Raw genomic sequence first — 20,461 nt, forward strand, 5'->3', positions numbered from 1 at the left:
TTAAAACACTCAGAAAAATAAATAATGTTGGGAATGGATTTAGTCTTGCCTTCTTGAAAAATGTTACATCTCTAGAGCTAGGCAAAGTATATCCATATTTGGTGCAATGTTCACTCTCTCTATAGAGCTGCTCTCGGAAGTCAGGAATCCACAGTGTTTATACTTTAATATGATGAGTGTTTATAATGGATTTTGTTGGAACTGGAGGCCAACAATAGCAAAAGAATCTTGCTTGGACCTTAAAATAGTTGCAGAGTAAAACAGCTCGTTGGTTGAGTAGGGATTTGGAGACAGAGAGGGGAGGGAAGGGAAATTTAGTTAAATGTTGGATAGGTGTATTACAATAAAAAACGACAACAATAAACTTCAAAATAGACACTGGAAGAAAAAGCTTTTCTGCTTTGTTGACAGAAGAAGCCTCAGGCCATAGGAAAGCTCTCCTTTTCACATTTGTGGGTCAGTCCTAGTAAAATTTTAGTTCATACTCCATTAGCCTTATTCATTTGTTGTTGTTGTTCTGTTTTGTTTTCATACAAAAGCAAGGGAATCAAGCTTTTGGCTGTGGCAAGTGACTGAATGGCAGAGCTGGCCTGTTGGAAGATGGATGTGTGACACTGAACCTGGAGCCTGCTGAGGGTCTCAAACAACAGGCAACGGTGCCAGGGAAGTGGGGTTGGCTGCAGACCCCCACACTGCTGTGTTTCACAGCCCACATTTTGCTGGACGGCTCTTACCTTTGGCTGGTTGTAGTGCTCCATTGACATGGTGATGACATTGACGCCGATAATGAACGTGATGAAGAGGTCGAGGTAGTGGCTGGTGCAGAGGCTGTGGATGTACTTCCGTGCTGGAGAATAGTCTGCATAGTAAGGCCTGCGCTGGGCTTCTGCAGGAAAAGACAAAAAGGCAACGCAATGAGCGCAGGCCCTGCTGCTTGGTTGGCAGCCGTCACAACCACACCGTGGCCTTGCCACGTCTTATACACACACGGATGCAGGGCAAAGTCCCTGGGAGAACTGCTTCAAGCAGGCCTTGTGCAATGGCCAAGTGCTTCTACCCAGCAGCGAAGTCTTCAAGAACCATGGGGGGGTTATCAGGCTGAGCCAAACTTCTTGTGCCTGCAGAAGGGACCTCCACACCTTTGACAACCAGGTCCTCTTCTCTCCCAAGTGTTCTCTGTTCTTACCACTGTCTCAGGCTAGAGGACAGCCTTTTCACATACTGGGCCTCTGCCACAAACCAGGAAGGGTGAGAAGTGGGATGGAAATGAGAGCCCCAAAGCTCCAAACCCAGCAAAGCTTCAACTCCAGTTTCGAGAAAAGGCCCAGAGTAGGTCTTGTCAGGCTGGACTCTGCCACATCTCTTCTAACCCAGCTGATGTCAGGTATGTTACATATAAGTAGAACATAACCTGAGCTCAGCATCTGCGAGAGAAGGCTTTTGGTGTGTTACAGAGGTCTAGAGAAAACACAGCGATGCCTGTGGCAAAGTAGGGCACATGCGTGAGGGTTACGAGCACACGGGGTAGCATCAACGGCGATGGAGCGGGGTGCTCAGCACTTGGCTCTACAAAGACTATCGGCACAAGCTCCTCTGCAAATATAAGGGCATGATTGCATCTAAAAAATATGTGGGCTATGACCACATGAATTTTGTATCTCTGCCTCTGGGCATGACTCCTCCTTTCTTCTCTTTGAAATAGGGAAATTTCTGCACATGACCAATTTTCCTGGGCTGTTCCAAGGCGAGTGTTTGGACACTGCCCTGTGATTCAATTGTATTTATTGCATGTGTCTCTCTTAAATTAGACTGACCACAAGATAGCCAAGGGCACTCTGATGGAGTCTAATTCTTTTCAAACTTAAGAAATATAAATATTCAAAGAGGGTACTTAAGGCCAAACTGAGCATTACTGTAGATTTTGCAAGTGCAAGAGACAGGTCACACTAAGCCAGGGTAGGATTGTTCTGTATAAAGAGTGTTTTTTTTTTTTTTTTTTTGAGCAAATTCAGCTTTAAATGCATTAGGAGTTGGGAAAAAGTAGTTGTTTCACCTTAAAAATAAGGAGGAAAATAAGTTCAGAAGTACTCAGTGCCCTCCTGAAATACATCTTCCACTCCTCTCATCTTGTTAATATCTTTCAGATGGAGTGACTCTTTTAATGTTTTTTTCTTTTTTTTTTTTTTTTTTTCTTTTCGGTAGTGCAACTAAATGCCAGATTAGAGTCCAAGACACTAAGACACTAAAATAAATTGGATAAAAGGAAACTGAATCTGCTGCTCTCTTTCAATGGCTATTTTTTTTTTCCTGGTAGTTAAAAGTGGAGTGAAGGCATTTTGAAAACATTTCCTTCTGATTGGGGTCACCTGGCCTTATTTTTTTTCTGCTAGTGGGTGTGGAAAAACAAGATGAAAGGAAACGCAATTGTCTTTGAATTCATTTTCATGTTGCTTATGTGCCTAAGTCCTACCAGTCATCTTGGACTGGTAATGCTGTCTTTGCTACTGAGCTCAGCTCATCTTCTGGTATGTCTAAAAAAAACAATAATAAAAATGTTGCAGTAAATATTACTGAAGTCTGTACAATGTGCTTTCATGTGTATTCAGGATTATGACATGCTCTTCTCTTTTTGCTGGAAATGTCTTCTTGGGAATGCAAAAGAAAGCTTCTGGGAAGGTCTGAGAATACCCTAAATGGCCAAACTTTATATTAAAGGTCTATTTATTATGGACTAATGATCGATTAACAGATCTCAGAACATTAGCAGTGACGGGCAGTGTGTGAAACCTGGCTGCACAGTCAGTGACTGCAGCTACTCTCTAACCTGTACAAAGGCAGCCAGTGATTAACTATTGAGTAGAAGATCAGATGTTTACTGCCTTTTGTAGGCTATATAAAATTCTAAAGAAAAATCCCAAGAAGACATCTTCCACGTAAAGCTGCTGAGCAGAAATCCTTCTGCACTGCCTGTCAGCAGCACAGCTCCCTTTTTACTTGGACTGGACATTCAAACAGTAAAGAGGAGCCACCCAGCCATATCGGAGCGCGTGCTTTATTGCATTAAAGTGTCTCGGAGGTCCGTATCTCTACTCTGTCAGGGCTTAGTGATGGCTATGTCTGGTCATTGGGTCACTCAGAAAGCTTGGGACAGGTTTAGCTTGAGCCAGGATGAGGGAGCTCTAGGAAATTTCTTTCTTGGTTAGTACGCCCTACACCCCTGAAGCCAGATTAACAGATGAAGAACAGGTCTCCTTGGGGGTCACATACAAGGACAGTCTGGGATAAAGTTGACAACGCCTGGAAACACATGCAACAACATGCGGAGTGCAGCAACCCATGCAATGTCCATTAGAGGAGATGCTGCTCATGCGAGGCTAACGGTAATGAGCAGGGGTGTGCAGGAAGGACGGGTGAGCTTCTGCTCTGGGTGATGCTGGTGTTAGGCTGGGGCCATCCCATGAAGGCACAGGGTTTGCAGCAGGGTGAAAGCAGTGAGAGACCAGCCACACAGCTTCACTGCAGCTCTGACCCCCTCTGAGAAGGAAGGGGGGCTGCATTTCAGAGCTCCGAGGTCCCCCAGCTTGGCTGGGTCACTTCGTTCCCGGTCCCACTAGGATCAGGAGCTTCACTTCAGTCGGCAGCACAGCAAGTAGCTCTGGCCTTCTCTCAGTTCAGACACAAATTTGCACCACTTATGAGATTATACCATCTTATTCTCACCAGTTTGGGTGTAAGTGTTCACTGCACACACCTACTGCTATAGCCTGCTCAGCCAGAGACCTGGGCTTGGCAGGAGAACTGTATGAGGAGAACACCGGACCGTAGGGACGTGGGCACAGCAAACGAGGGAGATAGAATGCATCCTTAATTACAGTAGGCAGAATGCAACCTGTGCCTGGTTGCTCCAGGGAAATGGTTCCTGGGATGAGACTCCAGTCAGCCAACTGGCAGACATATATCAAACACAGACGAGCATCCTCTCAGCTGCAGCTGACAGTTTGAGTTGGTGGAAACAAGGGAGGCAAAGGAGACACCATCAAACACAGACAAAAGGAAAACCACAGTCCTGTCTCGCCCCCACTTCTGGATGCTGGCTAATGCTTGGATCTCACCTCTCTGAAGAATATTTAGACTTCTTTGCTTGTGATTTTGCTGACATGAAAATGAATGAAGCACTGTCTCCTAGCTAAAAAGCATTTAGGTTGGCATTACAATTGCTAGCTAAAGCTCCTCCATTATTCTCCTCTGCATGAAACATTAGAAAGCCCTAATGGGTTTATAAGCATGCTTGGCACAGAGTAGCTCTGTACCTGCAGCTGCCTGGAAAAATAAGCAAGATGGTTTGATAATTCCCTAGTTGGAAATATTAAACACTAAGATATGCAGCGCCTGAATTTTTAGTTACAGCTCAAATGTTTCTGCTGGCTACAGAGATGGCTGTGGCATTGAGAGGATGGGCTAATTTAAATACCACTGTGTGCTGCCCATGATTGCTCATCCCCAGAGAGAAAGGCTTACAGTCAGTGCTCTGACAGGCAGCTTTGCTGGGTCTTGAAACAAAACCAGCCTCTTCCTTCTACGGTACTCAGATGCTCAGCTCTGTGTTGGGAAATGCCACGGTTGGAGGAACATGGCTGTGGCCACACTCCTCTTATATGGAGTGGAAATCAGGAACTTTCTCAATTCTCAGCTTTTGGGGTCTTCCCACGGACCCATGACCCACTGTCAGTCCTGCAAGACACTCTCTTCTCCCCAGTTGGGGCCTCTCTGGGCTGTGACAGATGTCTGGAGTTTCCAGCACTGTTTTCGGCACGCAGTGTCACCCAGACCCCGCTCACAGCCCTTGAAGCCCAGGGTACTGCCTGCATCTGACCTGACATCAGCGACTGCTGGCTTCCCAGCAGATACAGGCGGGTTGGGTTTGGCCCCGTGTCCTGAAGGCAGAGAAGATCAAGCTGATCCACGTGGTTTTAATCAAAAACTTTAATCTGGGGAGGCTGCTTTCAGTCTGTGTCTTCTGAGAACTTCATTAAAAGGTTAGGAGCTGCAGGATGATTAAATTACAGTTCACTTATTTATGCGGTAGATTTAACTGATGGCGGTAGTGACTGTGTCAGAAAAATATTCTACTTTATCTTCAATTTTTACCTTCACAAGAAAAACTATGCCATGCAGTTCTGCCTTTAAAAACACATCAAATACATTTGTACAGCATATCCTACACCCTGCCCTCTTTTTTCATGTGATCACAGTTAACCTGGCAAACCCACTGCCTCACTGCAGTGCTGGAGTGCTATTTTATGTTCCTCGCACACCAATGGTGCCTGCAGTGCGTGGACTGCAAAAGCAAATTGTGCTCACAAAGATCACTTGATGCTCTCCTTGCCACATCACTGCAAGAGGAGGGTGGGACAGGGAGTGAGACACCCACGTCACCAAGGAGCACCAAAAGGGCACTGCCAGGACACAGGTAACAAGCAGTGGGGCAAGCCAAGGGCACCAAAAACTGAGTGTGACTTTTTGACTGGCCAAACCCATGCAGTGCAGGGCTGTTTGGCCATGCCTTGCTGCTGCCTGCTCTCAGCACTGGCTCTAGCTGCTCTCAGCTGGGTTTATCATGGCCTGGCCATGAAGGCTGGGCCCTGCAGCCCAAACCAGACACAGATATAGGGAACTTTTGATTTTTAAGCTCCACAGGCCTGTTGCCTGTGGCTGATGACAGACTGAGCACTGTCTGCTCTCTGACCCTGGACCAGACCTGCACAGCCTATGATTCCCTACCTTGGATGGGGCTCTCAGGGCACTGACAAGCTGAGGTTTAAACCATTTCCAGGCCTGAGCTGCAATCTACTTCGCCTAAATGATGCATTTCTCTGTGTGGAGGTACCTATAGATGCCCAAAGACCTAAAATACAGAAATGGACAGGGTTGCTACACACACAGGACATCATTACAGATAGGTGAGAGGACAAAATGACAAGGTGCCAGGCAGACAGAGAAGTCCAGATGGGTGGATGCTGCTCAGCTGGTATATTTGCTACCTATGCTGGATTTTACTCCTGTTAACAGCCTTATTTCTTCCTTTCCCTATGGTTTCTTCAGGCTAAATGCTAGAAATGATAGCTGAAGGAAAAGCACGGATTTCTACTAGGCTTCCAACTGCAGTTTCCTTGCTCCTCCACAGAACCACTGGTCTCCTGTGCATCATCCTGTCCCACAGGATGGTGCACCCATCCCTCTCACCCACTCCTCCATCTGGGTGATGAACACAGCGCTGGGGCACATGAAAGGCTGCCCAGCCTGCCCTGTGTCACCACAGCAGCACGCACACACCAACACTCCAGCAGAGACTCACTACCACACATGGCACCAACCATACCTCCCATCTTTCTGAGTCTGCCGCATTATTATTATTATTATTTTTTTTTTTACCAAATCCAATCGTCTTCTACACCACCCAGGAGGTGAAACACCCATTTAAACAAACAAAAACATTAAAATGTAAATAATAATCCTCAAATATGTGTATCTGATATTTGATTTTGCCCTGCTAACAACTCAGGTTTGGATGCCAAGCTATCCATGGTGAACAGAGGCAGGTAGGAGACAGATGCTCTGAGGTAACCTCCTGGAAGCCCTGCACTTGAGCAAATGTTTAGACTCTCATTTGCTGAACTGGACTTGATCACCTTCCAGAAAGCTGTCCTCCTCCCTGTGTGCTCTCAGTGAATTCCTACAACCCACATCTGTGTAGTGCCTGGGTCTGTAGCCTGAAACACGTCCTTGACTTGATCCTATCTTTATCTAGCTGGATAAAGAGGGACAATGTAACCACGTCCATCACTTCAAGAGGGACTGGCTCTGTTCGGTGTCTGAGCAGTGAGCCACAGACAGGCTTGTAATAGGATTTACTCACTAATCAGGAACAGCAATGAGCTGTGGTTAAACTACCCCTCTATACCTGTGCTTCAATCTATTTCCTCTAAGGATGCTTCATGTTCTCTGTTTGCATATAAGTTATTTCTTTGCATATAATGTTTGAGTTTATCTGAGCATCTTCTCGGGTCAGCACACTGGGGTAGAAATACTACACAAGCAGGAGAACTCCTGAGAGCCTGAAACTGATTTCTCTTATTGTGCTTGAAATGCTGCCTTCAGGGTTTCCACTTCTAATCCTAGCTGGAACTTCAAACTCAAAAAATGAAACGGGAAAAAGGAAATGAAATTGCATTTCAACTCTTCTAAATCTCTGAAGAGATTCAATGTCTGTTTGCAGCTGGATAGTTTGATCTAGGCTTCATTTTAACCCACCTACTTAACTCACAACTAGCTAAAATGAAGTGGGCTCGGCCTTTAGTCTGGTGTCAGGTCAGTCAGTCATTAAGGCCCTCTGAAGACCAGGGTGCCGACATTGGTGCTGAGGTCTCCCATGACTCTAATAAAGAGGAGCACAAGAGCAGAAGTGGAGCTGCAGGGGACACAGCTGCCTGCCTTCTGATTTGAGTGTGGATGGATGGAGGAAATTGGCTGGGGATGAGGTTTCTACCAGCAAAACCTCTGATTGCTATGTCCTTACAGCCAGACAAAAGACTATTCAACCTAACTGCAGTTTTCCCTGCTCAGAATGGATACCTAAGGCCTGATGTCTGGGAGACAACTAGCCATTTATCACAAGGAGATATTAGGTCCTTACAACAGATTGATTACACAGAGCAGTGCAGTGCTAGGCAAAGAGCCACAGGGTTTATGTGGCAAGTGGGGCCAGAAGTACTCAGGCCCTCATCCCTGACTAAGCTCAGCTTTGATCGCAGTGGCTAGGCCATGTTCTCTTACTTACTTCTGCAAAATACTTGCCAGCATCTAATACCAGCTATCCCTGTTTGCTAAAATGGTCTGGGAAGTTACAGTGGCTGTTTTCCTGGCAGTTCCCCTGGGAATACCCATGAGAGGTTATAGGCCTGTTCTTGGTGAAGCCCACCATGGAGCAGTGGAGGTGAAAATCAATACATGAGAAACTCTGCGAAGGTTTGGGTCAGGAAAGGAGCATATGCTCCAGTGTTTCTCTGGTCTGGCTTGATCATCCTACTGGGTCGGTCCCAGTACACTGAAGGGCTCCCCCCAGCCCGTGATGGGGCAAGCATCTCTTGTAATGGACATCTTCCGAAGAAGGCTTTTCTGGACAGCCCCATCTCAGGGCTCAGTTCCTTTCCCCAGGGCTGCTGGTATGTTCATGCCCTCATGCATCATGTTTGTGGCATGCGGGGCCATGCGCTAGGACTCTAAAAGGCATTGCAACTACTTGGGCTAAGAAAAGAATAAATCAAACCACCACCATCCTCAGATGCAAGCGGCACATTAAGCCTCAGGGCTACCCTCAGGACTGGCCTTCACGTGCACGGCAAGCATTGCAGCTGTTTACTCACTGCATCCCTGAGCCGCACCACAAGCTCCTGCTTGGTGCTGGGGAACCTTAGGGACACCTTTGCCTTGCAGAGCGCGTTAGTTCCTGCTACAGGACTCTGCTACAGGAGAGGATTTGCTCTCCAGCCAAGTAAACAGGTAATGCTTTACGTCAGGCTTGTAGAGGACAATTCCAGGGTGTTGGCAACCCGAGACTTAAGGTACCGCCAACAAGGTAACGAAGCAAAACAGCCTCTTGAATCCCATGGAAACAAAACCAAAGGAAAATGAAAGTCTTGCTTTGGGAGCAGGCAGGGCTCAGAAAGATTTTGGTTTGTAACACAGTCTACCGACCAGACAGGTATATCTCCTTACTCCTGCGCTTTTTCTCCAAGCGTCTCAGACGCTTCTCCTCCCGACGCCGGGCCTCCTCTGCCTCCTGGTGCTGTCGGCACTTGTGGAAGTTCTCCACCACCACCCCCACAAACATGTTGAGCACGAAGAAGCTGACGATGAGCAGGAAGGAGATGAAGTAGAGAAGCATCCAAGGGTTATGGTTCTGGATGGGCTGGTGAGGTGGAGAAGAAAATAATGAGAAAGAGAAGTGGCACAGATAAGATGTGTATACATCAGGATATTTGGCACTGTGTAACAAGACAGCACTCTACACTCACGTGGAGAGGAGGAGAGGGCTGGGAGGAGTTAGGAGATTTTTCTCAAAACAATTTCCTCTCATTCATTTTCTCACTAGCTACATTTTACTTTTGTTGTGAAACCTGCTGTAGTCCCCATAATTTGGCTTATGGGATTTAATTATTTCAGCATTTATTTCACATAGGTTAAAATAAATCTCAGTGGATCTGTATCAACCCACCTGGGTTTTAGGTAAAAAAAGGCTCCAGCTTATTTCTTTTTTGAGATGAGCATTCATTGTTTCTCACTTGTTATGAGATCTTGAGAACCAGAAGAAAATTAAGCGCAAAGTGTTACTGTAGCTACAATGGGGTAACTACTACTCATCTAAGACTCTTGATTTACCTTTGCATGTCTCACAGCACACAACCTTAATGTCTTTTTCATAACAACCCTGATTGTTTCCCTTCTCATGTGAGTTTGCTCGTATTCATCATGCCTTCCACGGAGTTACAGTGCAATGGCTCACATGGGCCAACTCAAGTGCCATTATTTTGAGTAAAGTCCCCATCAGTAGCTGTGTACTATAAGGGGTGCAGCCACTGTAAAAGCTACTCAGTGGAGGATGGAAACACTTGGCAGTCTGGTGGGCAGTAAGGACCTCAAGTCGGCCCCATAACTCTGCTCCTCCCTGGGACTTCAAACACCGATCAAGTATGGGATTATTGACAGCAACACTTCTAGACTCTGCAGTACATTACCTGTTGGTCAATACCCACAGCATCCAGACCATCATACATGATGTTCACCCAACCGTCTTTGGAGGAGAGGACAAACAAAGACATGAGGGCCTGTAAATGAAAAGCAGAGAAGACTGGTCTTGCATTTTCCCAGAGAAGAAACTACTAACAGGCAATGCTCAGCAAAACCGATCCACAGCTCATAACACATCATCTGCCCTGGAGTTGGTGAAGAAACACAACATGTGGTTTGATTTACCTGTTTGCCTGTGGCTTAAAACTAGAGCTGAGCAACCTATGGTCAATAACAGTCATTTTCCCTCGCATATAGGCTCATTTTTGCTCAGCCACATCAGGCTGTCTGGTCACCTAAGCATGATTAAAAATCAATATGCCAGGCTGGACAAATGTCATGAGGTTTAATAAAGTTTAACAGATCCCAGCTCCTACTATGGACTGTCTCACTTTTCAGCCAGTATAAAACACCTCTTTTTTTTTTTCTTTTTTCTTTTTTTGGCAAACCTAACAGCTAACAGCCAAGAGATTCAAAGTGACAGTTGAGCTCCATACACAAGGGATCACATGCAAAAGCAGTGTTTTTAAGACAAAATTCTCCTATAAACAAGGAATTGTATAACCCTAAGAAGTCTGTTTGCATGACACATTGAGAGGTGACTTGATACACTCTTACCCTAAATCAGGGTTGTTTCTGATAGATGAGCACCTATGTTCTTGGGTGCTTCCTCTGATGGAGGTTCTACACCCACTTCAAAGAATATGTTTTAAGCGCTCATTCATTAAAAAATGGTAATGAAAATTCCCGCGACGAGGACTTTACCTGTCCCAAATTGTCAAAATTGTACTTCCGTCGAACCCATTTGTAGCGTGCGTTAGTACAGTCAGTCTTCGTAGTGATGTTTTTCACATCAGGGCCATCACAGTAGTAGAATTTGCCTTTAAAAAGCTGTATTTGAGAAGCAACAACAACAAAAGAAAAAAAACAAAAAAGGAGCAGCTATGGAAAGTCTGTTCCTCTGATTTATCTTTCTGTCCCTTGGTAGAGTTTTTTTCCATGTTCAAATTCCTTTTCTTTCCTCCCAGCTCAGATACCTGTCTTAACACACACAGCAGGAAACCACCTCTGGTGAAAATTCAGGTACTGAGGCATACGTGCTTATTGCCTCAGATACAACAGAAGAAAGGCGATCCTGCAGGCCTGCTCTGTCTTGATGGGAGGATGAGAATCTCCCCTACAGAGGAAGAGCTAACATATAAATCCCAGCACACAGAGACATGAGACTCAGAATTTGGCTTTTCCTTCCCCTTCCCAGGGAGGTCTGTTCTTCTAAACCTGTGGATCTTCTATTGAGAAGATGTCAACCCCACCCCAGAGCGTCTCTTCTAGAGCCTGACTCTTCTTTCCTAACAACTAACTGAAATGTTCCCCTGGGGAGACTTAAGCTCGTTATTTCCACCTTAACACCAGGCGGTGAGAAAAACCTCTCTTTTGCAGCAGTTGCTTATATAAGGCAGTGGTGAGGGAAATACTCTACCTGCACCCCTAAAATCCCAAAGATAATGAAGAAAGCACAGCAGATGAGAACGATATTCCCAATAGGCCTCAAGGAAGAGATCAAGGTTTCTACCACCAGCTTCAGACCTGGGGCTCTACTGATGACTCTGAAAAAAGCCAAACAATAAAGCTTTTAATTTTTATTAAAATTTCCTGTTACTATATGGTTGCTTTTTCACCTCTGCTTGAGCTTCAGTGAAGATACCAAAATCCCCCTCTACCTGCAGACAGCATTCAGAGATGATTACTGACTTATTTGGACAATCAGAACATCCACAGTTAGATGGAATTAAACAGTTTAAGACATCCTGTTGGTAGGCTGTTGGGCAACTGCTTACTAGCAACAGTGAGGAGGGAATACTCTGTATGGGTAGAGGGTCATGGAGGTTCCCGCTATAGGGCTATTTGCTCCTCAGCCAAGAGGGCTGGGCCCCTCTGAGGTCTCTGTGATCCAAGCAGAGGGACACACTCCATGCAGGAGCCTGCTTTCTAACACAATGAGTGAACAGCTTTGCAGTGGCACTAGAGAGCATGTTCTCTTGGTGTAGAGGTAGAAACGGAGGCACAACTGATGTCCCTGAGAAGGGCTCCTTGGAAAGGCAGGTGAATCGCAGGAGCCGCGGCCCTCAGGGAAACAAAGCCCTAGAGCATGTGTCTGTCTGCCTTGCCATCATTGGGACTACACAATCCCTCAAAAGTAAGGCCTAAGTGCTCACCTGCCCTGCTGGCCTGCGCCCCGTAACAACATTTCAAACAAAGTAATTTCAGTTTGTTTCCTAATTAGTTCCTGAACTGACTCTTTGCCAACAGGGACTTACGACCAACAGCTCCACAGCCAAAGGGTCATCCCATTAAAGAGCAGTGGTGCTTACTTGCCGTGAGGCGATGAGAGGCCAGGCATGCTCTGAGCACAGCCTGAAGCAGGTTTTGGGTATTATGGAGAGCAAGTGTTTCCCTTTTCTGTTCAAGCGCTTGGAGAACAGCTCTCCCATGGGTGTCTGAAAAATGTGTTTGCACACAGAAGTGTAACTAGCATGAGCAAGCTTTTCTGGGAAGCTGTGTGTTTTGACTGAAAAACATCAATTTCTTTTTTTTTTTTTTTTTTTTTTTTTTTAGGAGGGGCCTGTAGAGGGGAGAGAGTACGAATCCTTGCAGATAGTCTGAACTTGCATGGCTAATGAGGCTTTAATGCCTGCCAAACAGAGAAAATAGCAGAGACGTATGCTGCAGGGACAAAAGGTTTCAACAGGGTCTCATTTGGCAGTACGTAATGTGGCAGACTGAACTGCACCTACGAAGTGTTAGGAACGGTCCCCGGAGGAATCCTAGGAGAGGCTGTGATAAGTGAAGCCAATGTGAGGGGTGATGAATTCCCCTCTATTAATAGGTTCTGCCCTAGTTATTCTCTGAGACCAATTCCCCTTTTTTCCCTTACGTATGCTTATGAGCCGCCCGTGCCCTGATTTCTGTTCCCAGTTATGTGTGTCAGACAGATGCCCCGAAGCCCTGCCAAGCCATGGCTTGTCCAGGGTGACCCAGAGCAGCTCCATTGAGCCAGCACTGCAAGGGAACCCCCATGCCACCAGCAGAACAGTGTGGGAACAAGAAAGAGGACAAACACTCACAAAGCTACTTGTCAGCAATGAAATGCAGAGCAGCAGACAAATAGCTCTTGCTCTAGCAGTCATAGGCCTAAATAAGATTGCCTCTTCCTATTACTCTCATAAGCAAGCAGCAAGTAGCTTTTCATCAGAAAGCCTACAGGCCTCTGGAGGTGCCTATCTTATTTCCACTGAAATTTCATGAAAACAGGCTTGTGTTTCTTGCTGAGCGGGATAGAAATAGAACAGGAGCCGTGAGCTGATAAGAATCCCCCAAGCATTAACATTCTTTGTTACTGCATCATTGTAAACAAAATACAAATTCCTTTTCTTTTTCTCAAATAATGAAAGCATCTTCCCATCCTCTTCCTAACTGAGAGCTAAATTGTTTTGCAATGATCTTAGATATGCAGGCACGGGAGAGCAGGTATAGATGCTGGAGCTTATCAAATTATCATCAGCACCTGTTCAATTGCAAATTCTTTCTCAGCCAATACGACCTCCTTGCTCGGGAACGACTAAGAGGTTGCACAGCTTAACAAGGAGCCAGACTGATTTGTAAAACGGTGATAAAAATGCAGCATGGAGGAGGCATTCAGTGCACTAACTGCCTGAGTGTGATAACACCACTCGCTCCAAACTCCATCCGCTCTTCTCCACACCGGAGAAGACAAATTATATTAGAACTAATTTCACTCTTTTCAAACAGTTTCACTAGATAAAAGCTCCCCAAAGATGATTCTACCCATACCGTGTTTCAGCTTTTTGTGTTATTAAGCAAAGTCTTGAGGGATCATATGCATTTTTTCAAATTCCTTGATTTATCAACACAAAATAAACTTAGTCACCCTATCCATGAGCATACCGGAGAGGTCTCAAGGTCCGCAGAAGTCTCAAAACACGAAGGACACCCAGGATCTTAGCTCCGCCTGCTGATGCCATGGAGACAATAATGTCAATGATAGATACGAAGACCAGGACTCCATCCAGAACGTTCCAGCTGCTCTGTAGATAGGTGTTCTCCCCAGAGAAAAAGCCAAGAGCTACTACCTACAGCCAGGAGAAGAAGGACATTTAAATCTGCACCCAGATTGTAACTATGTCAGATTTTCAATCTTTGTCAGGCCTCACCGTGTGTCATAGGATGGAGATATAATTACCTTAACCATCATTTCAGCCACGAAGATTGCAGTGAAGATATAATTAGAAACACTCAGGAATATCCTTTCCTTTAAAACATAAGCAACAAAAAGCAGCATATTATGTAAAGAGGTTAGAAAACAAACATCTTTTATTTTACAGGGTCTTGCACTGACAAGACTAAGATGTGCTTATGAGATCAAGGAAGCAAATGACTCAGGTGCTCACCGTGCTGTGTGGGTCTATGTCTGGTCTCTCCAGCGCTATAGTGATGCAGTTGAGAAATATGAAGACCAGCACCACATGATCAAACATTTTGTGGGCAATCACCTTCTGGCACATCACTCTGAACCTGTAGATATGGTGGAGAGAGACGCTTGGATTAGCAAGAGACCCCCACCTTAATGGCACATCCTTGAAAGCCGCCAGCATCAGTCCAGGTAGTGAACAAGTCTCTCTCTACAAGCATAGGCTTCAAGCATTACTACCAATGGCTAATGTAAAAAAAGATGTAATAATGGCTATTATTAATGATGGTTAAACCATCCTACTTCCCAGACAGGCATAGAGTGACCCTTGCAACAATTCTGCCCACAACTTACAGAAATGTTACTTAAAAATCAGGAGTTAGATTTCTAAAGCCCTCAGCGCTTCTGCATCAGAGGGATCTTTCCCAAAGGAAGGTCAACTAAAAATGTAATATTCCTTTACTGCAAGACACAGTGGGCTGGCCTTTCCCTAGAATTTCTTACCGATTCTGTGGGGAAAACAAGTAGAGGGACCAATCTTCATGAGTCTTGCACCACTCTGGTTTGTAGGGCTCGAGGACTTTACGAATCCGGTAGCAGTAACTCTGGATAGAAAACAAGAAACACCTTTTCTTCCTCTTTTATTTTCCTGCCTCTTCAGCTTCCACAGTTTTTCTGTGAAAGGGGGCAGTACCTGGCATTTCATAGTCACAGCATTTGGGACAGAGACAGAGCAGGCATGGTAAAGGGTTGTCGTATTTTTAGTGAAACAGGGAGAAAAGGAGTGGAAGAAAGGGGCTGTTTTTACAGCGAGATAGATATGAACATGAGAAATCAAGACTTCTAACAAGGTATCATTTTGAGATCTAAAGTTTTGTCAAAACCAAAAAGGCCTTAAGCAGTCAAAAAGTTAATAGTGTAGATAACACTCTTTCTATACTTTCAAGCTTTCAAGATACCAGTTAGCTCCTGTGAGCAAAGACATTAGCTAGTTTTTGTGACCTACAGCTAATTTTTGTAGGCATCCTGACAAAGAAGACAATCTCAGCCAGTCAAAAAAAACAGGCAAATGACTGCACAGCCCCTTGCAGTTTTACTTTGTTAGAGACCAATGCAATGTAACAGACCACACCATTAGCTTGAAAGCCTTTTGGGAACCAGAGGCCCTTCCCTCAGGTTTAGATTCGTTTTGTTTATACCAGCCATTGGGCACAAAGACATCTGAGTCTGAGCTGGATTTTTAATCCGCCTTACTGGAGTGGAAAAGCCACTTTATGCATGAGCACCCAATTTCCCCTCAACTCACATCCTCCATGTCATCCTCATAGTCCATGGCCTCCTCCTTATGGCCATCGATGCGCAGGAAGAACTCGCTGGGGACGTGCACCATCTTGCCGTTGCAGTCCTGGTACTCAGCAGGCAGAACAGCCATGGGGCTGATACTGAGCGAGTGGCGCATGGTGGGCAACTGCAGCAGCTCAGGCAGGTCCAAGGAGCTGCGGTAATCCAGGGACTCTGCCCGGCGATGCAGGGAGGGCCTGCTGACCGTGCTAGACTTGGCGTCGTCAGAGTCATCGTCTGTGCTGCCTTTGCCCTCCCCGGAGAGCAGGGACTCTCTTTCTCCCGACTGGTTCTTCTTCTTGAGGCTCGGGGCTCTGCCCAGGCTGTTCCAGCTTGAGCGTCGGCTTCCCCAGTTGCTGCTGGTGCCCCAGTTGGCACAAGGGGAACTGCGGAGGCTGGACTGAGAGAGGAGAAAGACATTTGAGGGTGTGCTTGCAGGAGGAAGTCGCAGAGTATGGCATTTTGCCCAGACTGGAAGACCCTTCTCGTTGCAAGGCATGTCTTCTCCTTTCAATTTTACCGCTCCAATTTTACCGTGCCAATGCCTTGAGATGGGAGCCAAGCACCCAGCTGTGCCCACACTGAAGGCACTCTTTGAACTACACCCGTAGCACAGATACCAATCCTCTGTGCTGCCTGATTTCCTGTTGTCCTGTCAACATCAATTTTGCATAAAAACCGAACCCAAAGACACTAACCACCAAAGCAGCATTTTCTTTCCCCGGGTCCAAGTTGTTTCAGGACACAACTTCCCTGGCTTCCAAAAGGGTGCTGGCACCTGAGTCACCCAAGTGTCTGTTGGAAACCGTGCCCAAATTCACATTACTTTCTCTTCAATTTGCTGCACAAGGAGGTGGAATGAATGTCTTTCTCACAGCAAATTTCTGGCAATGATCAGTGTGTCAATGCACTTTGGTTGGCAGGTGGTTGCCACGATAACAGCACTTAAGGTCAGAGCAGAAAAACTAGAAGGAACACTTTTTCCCTCCATGGCTTCCTCCTAGCACAGAAACAAGGCAAACTGCCTTCCCCCTCCCCAGTGCCGGCCAGCTTTCCTTTGATTGCTTCATCTTCCTTTGGCTGGTGGCACTGACGTGCTCTCAAAGAAAGAATTCAAACCATGAACCGCCCTCTCTAGCAACTCACAATACCATTAAACCCCAAGGCAAATAACAGTCATCTCTATTTTCTTTTCAAAAGCATTACCTTGACTAAGCAGCTTACCAAAGGGGATAGTGGCTCTGTCTCTGTGTGAAGTACCTTCACGGTCCACTGCCTTGATTTGAACATGATATTGCAGTTACAGAGCAGAGGAATAGGATAGATAAGCAGCAGCAAAAATCCACTTTGTCTATTAAGTCTGCTCCCTCTGTTTTCACAGAGCTGCCCTCCCGCTCCCCTGTTGCAGGCAAAATGCAATCAGTTGCCAAAGCAGGCAGTTCCAGCCAGATCTCTGCTCCGCGAGCTGTGCCTGGTGGCAATCAGTCTGAGTAGTACCAGAAGCACCAGCAAACATCAAAAATCACTATGTATATATATATAAATGTATACACACGTCACTTGTGCTGCTTGCAGGCACTCGAGAGAGAGTTGTTAGCCATGAACACCTACCAAGGACTTCTGATCGTAGCTCATGGGATCTATTGAAGCGTTACTCCCTCTCCTTGAGTCCACGAAAGTGTGCACTGAATCCATGTGTGGGGAACACTTTGGCGTGGGCATTGGTGTGGCAGCAGTGCGCATGATGATAGGAGGTGGCATGCTTCCCCTGCCCTCCAGGTGCCCATTCGGGGTGACGGCAAGTGAGTACATCTTCATCTCTGGAGAGAAAACACATGGTGAATGTAAAGCTAGAGCTACAGAAACTACTCTTCAAAACAGACATTACTCCTTGGGACATTACTCCAGACATTACTCCTAGGAACTCTGCCAAATGGGGATTAAATTTTGTGGGCAATACTAAGATTAGCCCATCACTTTGAAAGGCATAAAGCAAATGTCACAAACTTTCAAGAGGCTTTCAGCCCTGCCTTCTTTTGCTCAGTCTTTCTGGGGATTAGGAGATTGGAGTTTCATTTTTTGGGGTCTGGGAAAGAGTTTCCAAGGAAAGGACAATGAGGACTAGCTAAATTCACCCTATGAAGTTAATCTCTTCTCCTTGACATAGCCTATTGGAAGGAGATTTTTATGTAGTTCTGATGTGCTCTGAGTTCTGTCATGTGTCAGGCACTAAGCAAACATCAGTCACTGTCTTTAGTCATCTGTTCAGAGGATGGGAAATGGAAATGGCTTCTAAACTTCTACATGCCTAAAGGAGTAAATCTGTAACAGAAAAATGTGATGACACAGCTCTGTGGCAACTGGAGAAAGCATCTATTTTAGCTGTATGGCAAGTATGGACCACAGCAACTGCATTCTAACTGAAGACAAACCAGATGTAATGCCTGTAGCTCTATGGATTGCAGTACCACCCCAAACCAAAAGCCTAGTTTCATACACATAAGTTAAGCTGAACTATCCTCAGTGTTACCGGGCTTAGTGGATTCTAGTTTAATAACTGCAGAATCACAGTCCTAGGGAGGGGGAAGGATGGGACCATCTGTGATCAGCAGGAAAGATGAAAGTCTGCAGTGAGAAATCCAAGTAAGCACATTACCCCTGCTATTTTTCCTCCACAGGCTGCTTTTGTAATGCAGCGTGCTTCTATTGTATCATCTGTTTAGTTGCTGGCTTGGGCACAGATATCTGAGCTGCACCACAGAAGTCCCTGGGAACATTGCCACTCACTTCGAGGGGTGGAAGATCCAGCTCAAAATTTGCTAATCTGCAGTACACGTTCCTCTTGCCAGTGTATCTGTTTACAGACCAGTGGCAACGTAATAGAATTGTTAATGTCCGTATGCTCTCCAGTCACCGGTTGGCACCTAGGAGGCTTATGGAGACACAAAATTATTCAGAGACATTGACTGACAGCGAGCTCAGCCCTGTTTTCTATTCTTGTACTATCTGAGAAGGTGAAAATATTTCCTTCCCCTAGAACTCTGTTATTAGTTGAAATTGTCCAGCATATAGTTGGTGCAGAGGAAATTTAAGCTGTGGATTTTCTTGCCAACTATTTGCAATGGATATTTATCTCGTCATTTGGTGCTTGGGATTTGTTGCTTGATCTGCAGATCCAGCAGTTCCGTCACCTTCCTGTGATCTAGCTCTGTCTCATCTTCCTCACCAAATCACTTCTGCCCCTTCCTCAGCTGAATTCCATCTGCTCACCACAATCAATATAATTTCCTTAGCTGAAATGAACCCTAGTTTGGAAGTATTTAAAGTAATCCTAACAAAAGCCCAAGATGAGAATAAAAATACAGAGGAACTAAACTGGCTCTTGTTTACCATTGTGCCATTCACTCTGTTTAAATATCTGATCCCTTCCTTTCCCCTACCTAACTGCAAACTCTACAGAGTGTAGAGCTTGTCACCTACTATTCCATGCTTATAATGCAGTAGTACAACGTGGACTTATATACTATCAATCATCAGGCTCGCCTGTAACACAAATAAACTGCAACACTTCCATCAATCAAACCTCACCTAAGTGCATTTGTGTGAAACCAAAAGAACAGATGAGAAAATGACTGATTTGAGAAGGAGACTTTCTGAGAAGTCGTGTGAGAATATTGCTGTCAGCAAACCATTCTGTGGTAACGATGATACAGAAGAAACGATGAGACATAACTAAATATTGTACTATAGCTGAAATTAGAAAAACATCTGTTTAAAGGAAATATCAGTGCTCATTTAGCTTCCCAACACATTTTGCGTAGTGACTCTGTTAACATAGCTATCAGATCAATTCTGAAATGAAAGGTATTCTTCTGATTTCTCCCATAAATTTCCAGGAAAGTATGACTGCAGAGGCCGAGTGGTAGCACAACTCAAATTAATGAGAAAACACAGAACCAAAATCCTACCAGTTGCTCGGAGGTCTTTCAGCTTCTCAAAATCATCATCGAAGTTGGCAGATGTCTTGTCCTCATCTGTGTCTGACCTATTGGCATCCCCCTGCAGAGAGGAGAAAGGAAATTAACAGATCTGATTCATTTACACTTCAGCACAAAAGCGTTTTGGATTATTTAGCAGCTCAGATATACCTCTGCTTCTCATGGGTAATTAGAGCATGGCCCAAGAACCAGGAGAGCAGAATGCAAAATTCCCTCTACATTGCCCTGGGGAATGACCCCAGGTAAGTTCTTCTACTTGTTTAGTTTTGTTTTCACACTTAGACGGAAAGGATGATGTTGTGATTGCAACTACTGTTCCTGCAGTGTTGTTGCACTTCCTTCCCTGTGCCCAGCCTCACCAGACAGTGTGTCCCAGGGGAGAACATGAAAGTGCAGATGCAATCAGAAGAGTGACGAAGCAAAATGGCATTGTGGGGTTCCATATCTACTCTCTCCATGATTCCAGATGGAAGCACCTAGGTTTTAATGTCAAAGGATGAGAAACAATTTTTCTTCTTTATCACGTCTTTGTCATCACTGTAAATTTGACTGAGATGTGAAAACCCAGCCCTAATTTGCTTCCTTCTCACTGGCCGGTAATTGAGATTATATTGGGAAATCTCTTGGCAATGTTGAAGCTGGGGTAGAAGGGAATGAGGCCAGCTTGCCTGGAAGCACAGCATCATCTCAGGACAGACAACAGCCAATAGCCCAGCTAGACTGGCTTTCCTCCTGGAAGCTCAATTATGTTGCTCTTTTACAAGTGTCTGCTACCAAAAATGACCTA

At 45.4% G+C, this 20,461-nt stretch overlaps 1 protein-coding gene across 1 annotated transcript in view; it reads right to left on the reverse strand.

The window, feature by feature from the left end:
- CACNA1H (calcium voltage-gated channel subunit alpha1 H) overlaps positions 1-20,461 on the reverse strand; it is a gene marked incomplete at its 3' end in the record, with an annotated part of 220,244 nt that overhangs the window by 24,249 nt on the left and 175,534 nt on the right. Inside the window, exons 15-26 of the mRNA XM_084295770.1 lie at positions 19,645-19,735; positions 17,288-17,496; positions 15,642-16,076; positions 14,840-14,940; positions 14,316-14,439; positions 14,108-14,176; positions 13,813-13,997; positions 11,327-11,453; positions 10,612-10,737; positions 9,795-9,884; positions 8,755-8,968; positions 735-886 (exon numbers count right to left, since the gene is read on the reverse strand). Of these exons, the coding sequence (XP_084151896.1) occupies positions 735-886; positions 8,755-8,968; positions 9,795-9,884; positions 10,612-10,737; positions 11,327-11,453; positions 13,813-13,997; positions 14,108-14,176; positions 14,316-14,439; positions 14,840-14,940; positions 15,642-16,076; positions 17,288-17,496; positions 19,645-19,735 (1,923 nt within the window). The remainder of the gene's footprint in view (positions 1-734; positions 887-8,754; positions 8,969-9,794; positions 9,885-10,611; positions 10,738-11,326; positions 11,454-13,812; positions 13,998-14,107; positions 14,177-14,315; positions 14,440-14,839; positions 14,941-15,641; positions 16,077-17,287; positions 17,497-19,644; positions 19,736-20,461) is intronic.

This window comes from Netta rufina (genome assembly GCF_964035555.1).
Source record: "Netta rufina genome assembly, chromosome: 15".
Taxonomy (NCBI): Eukaryota; Metazoa; Chordata; class Aves; order Anseriformes; family Anatidae; genus Netta; species Netta rufina.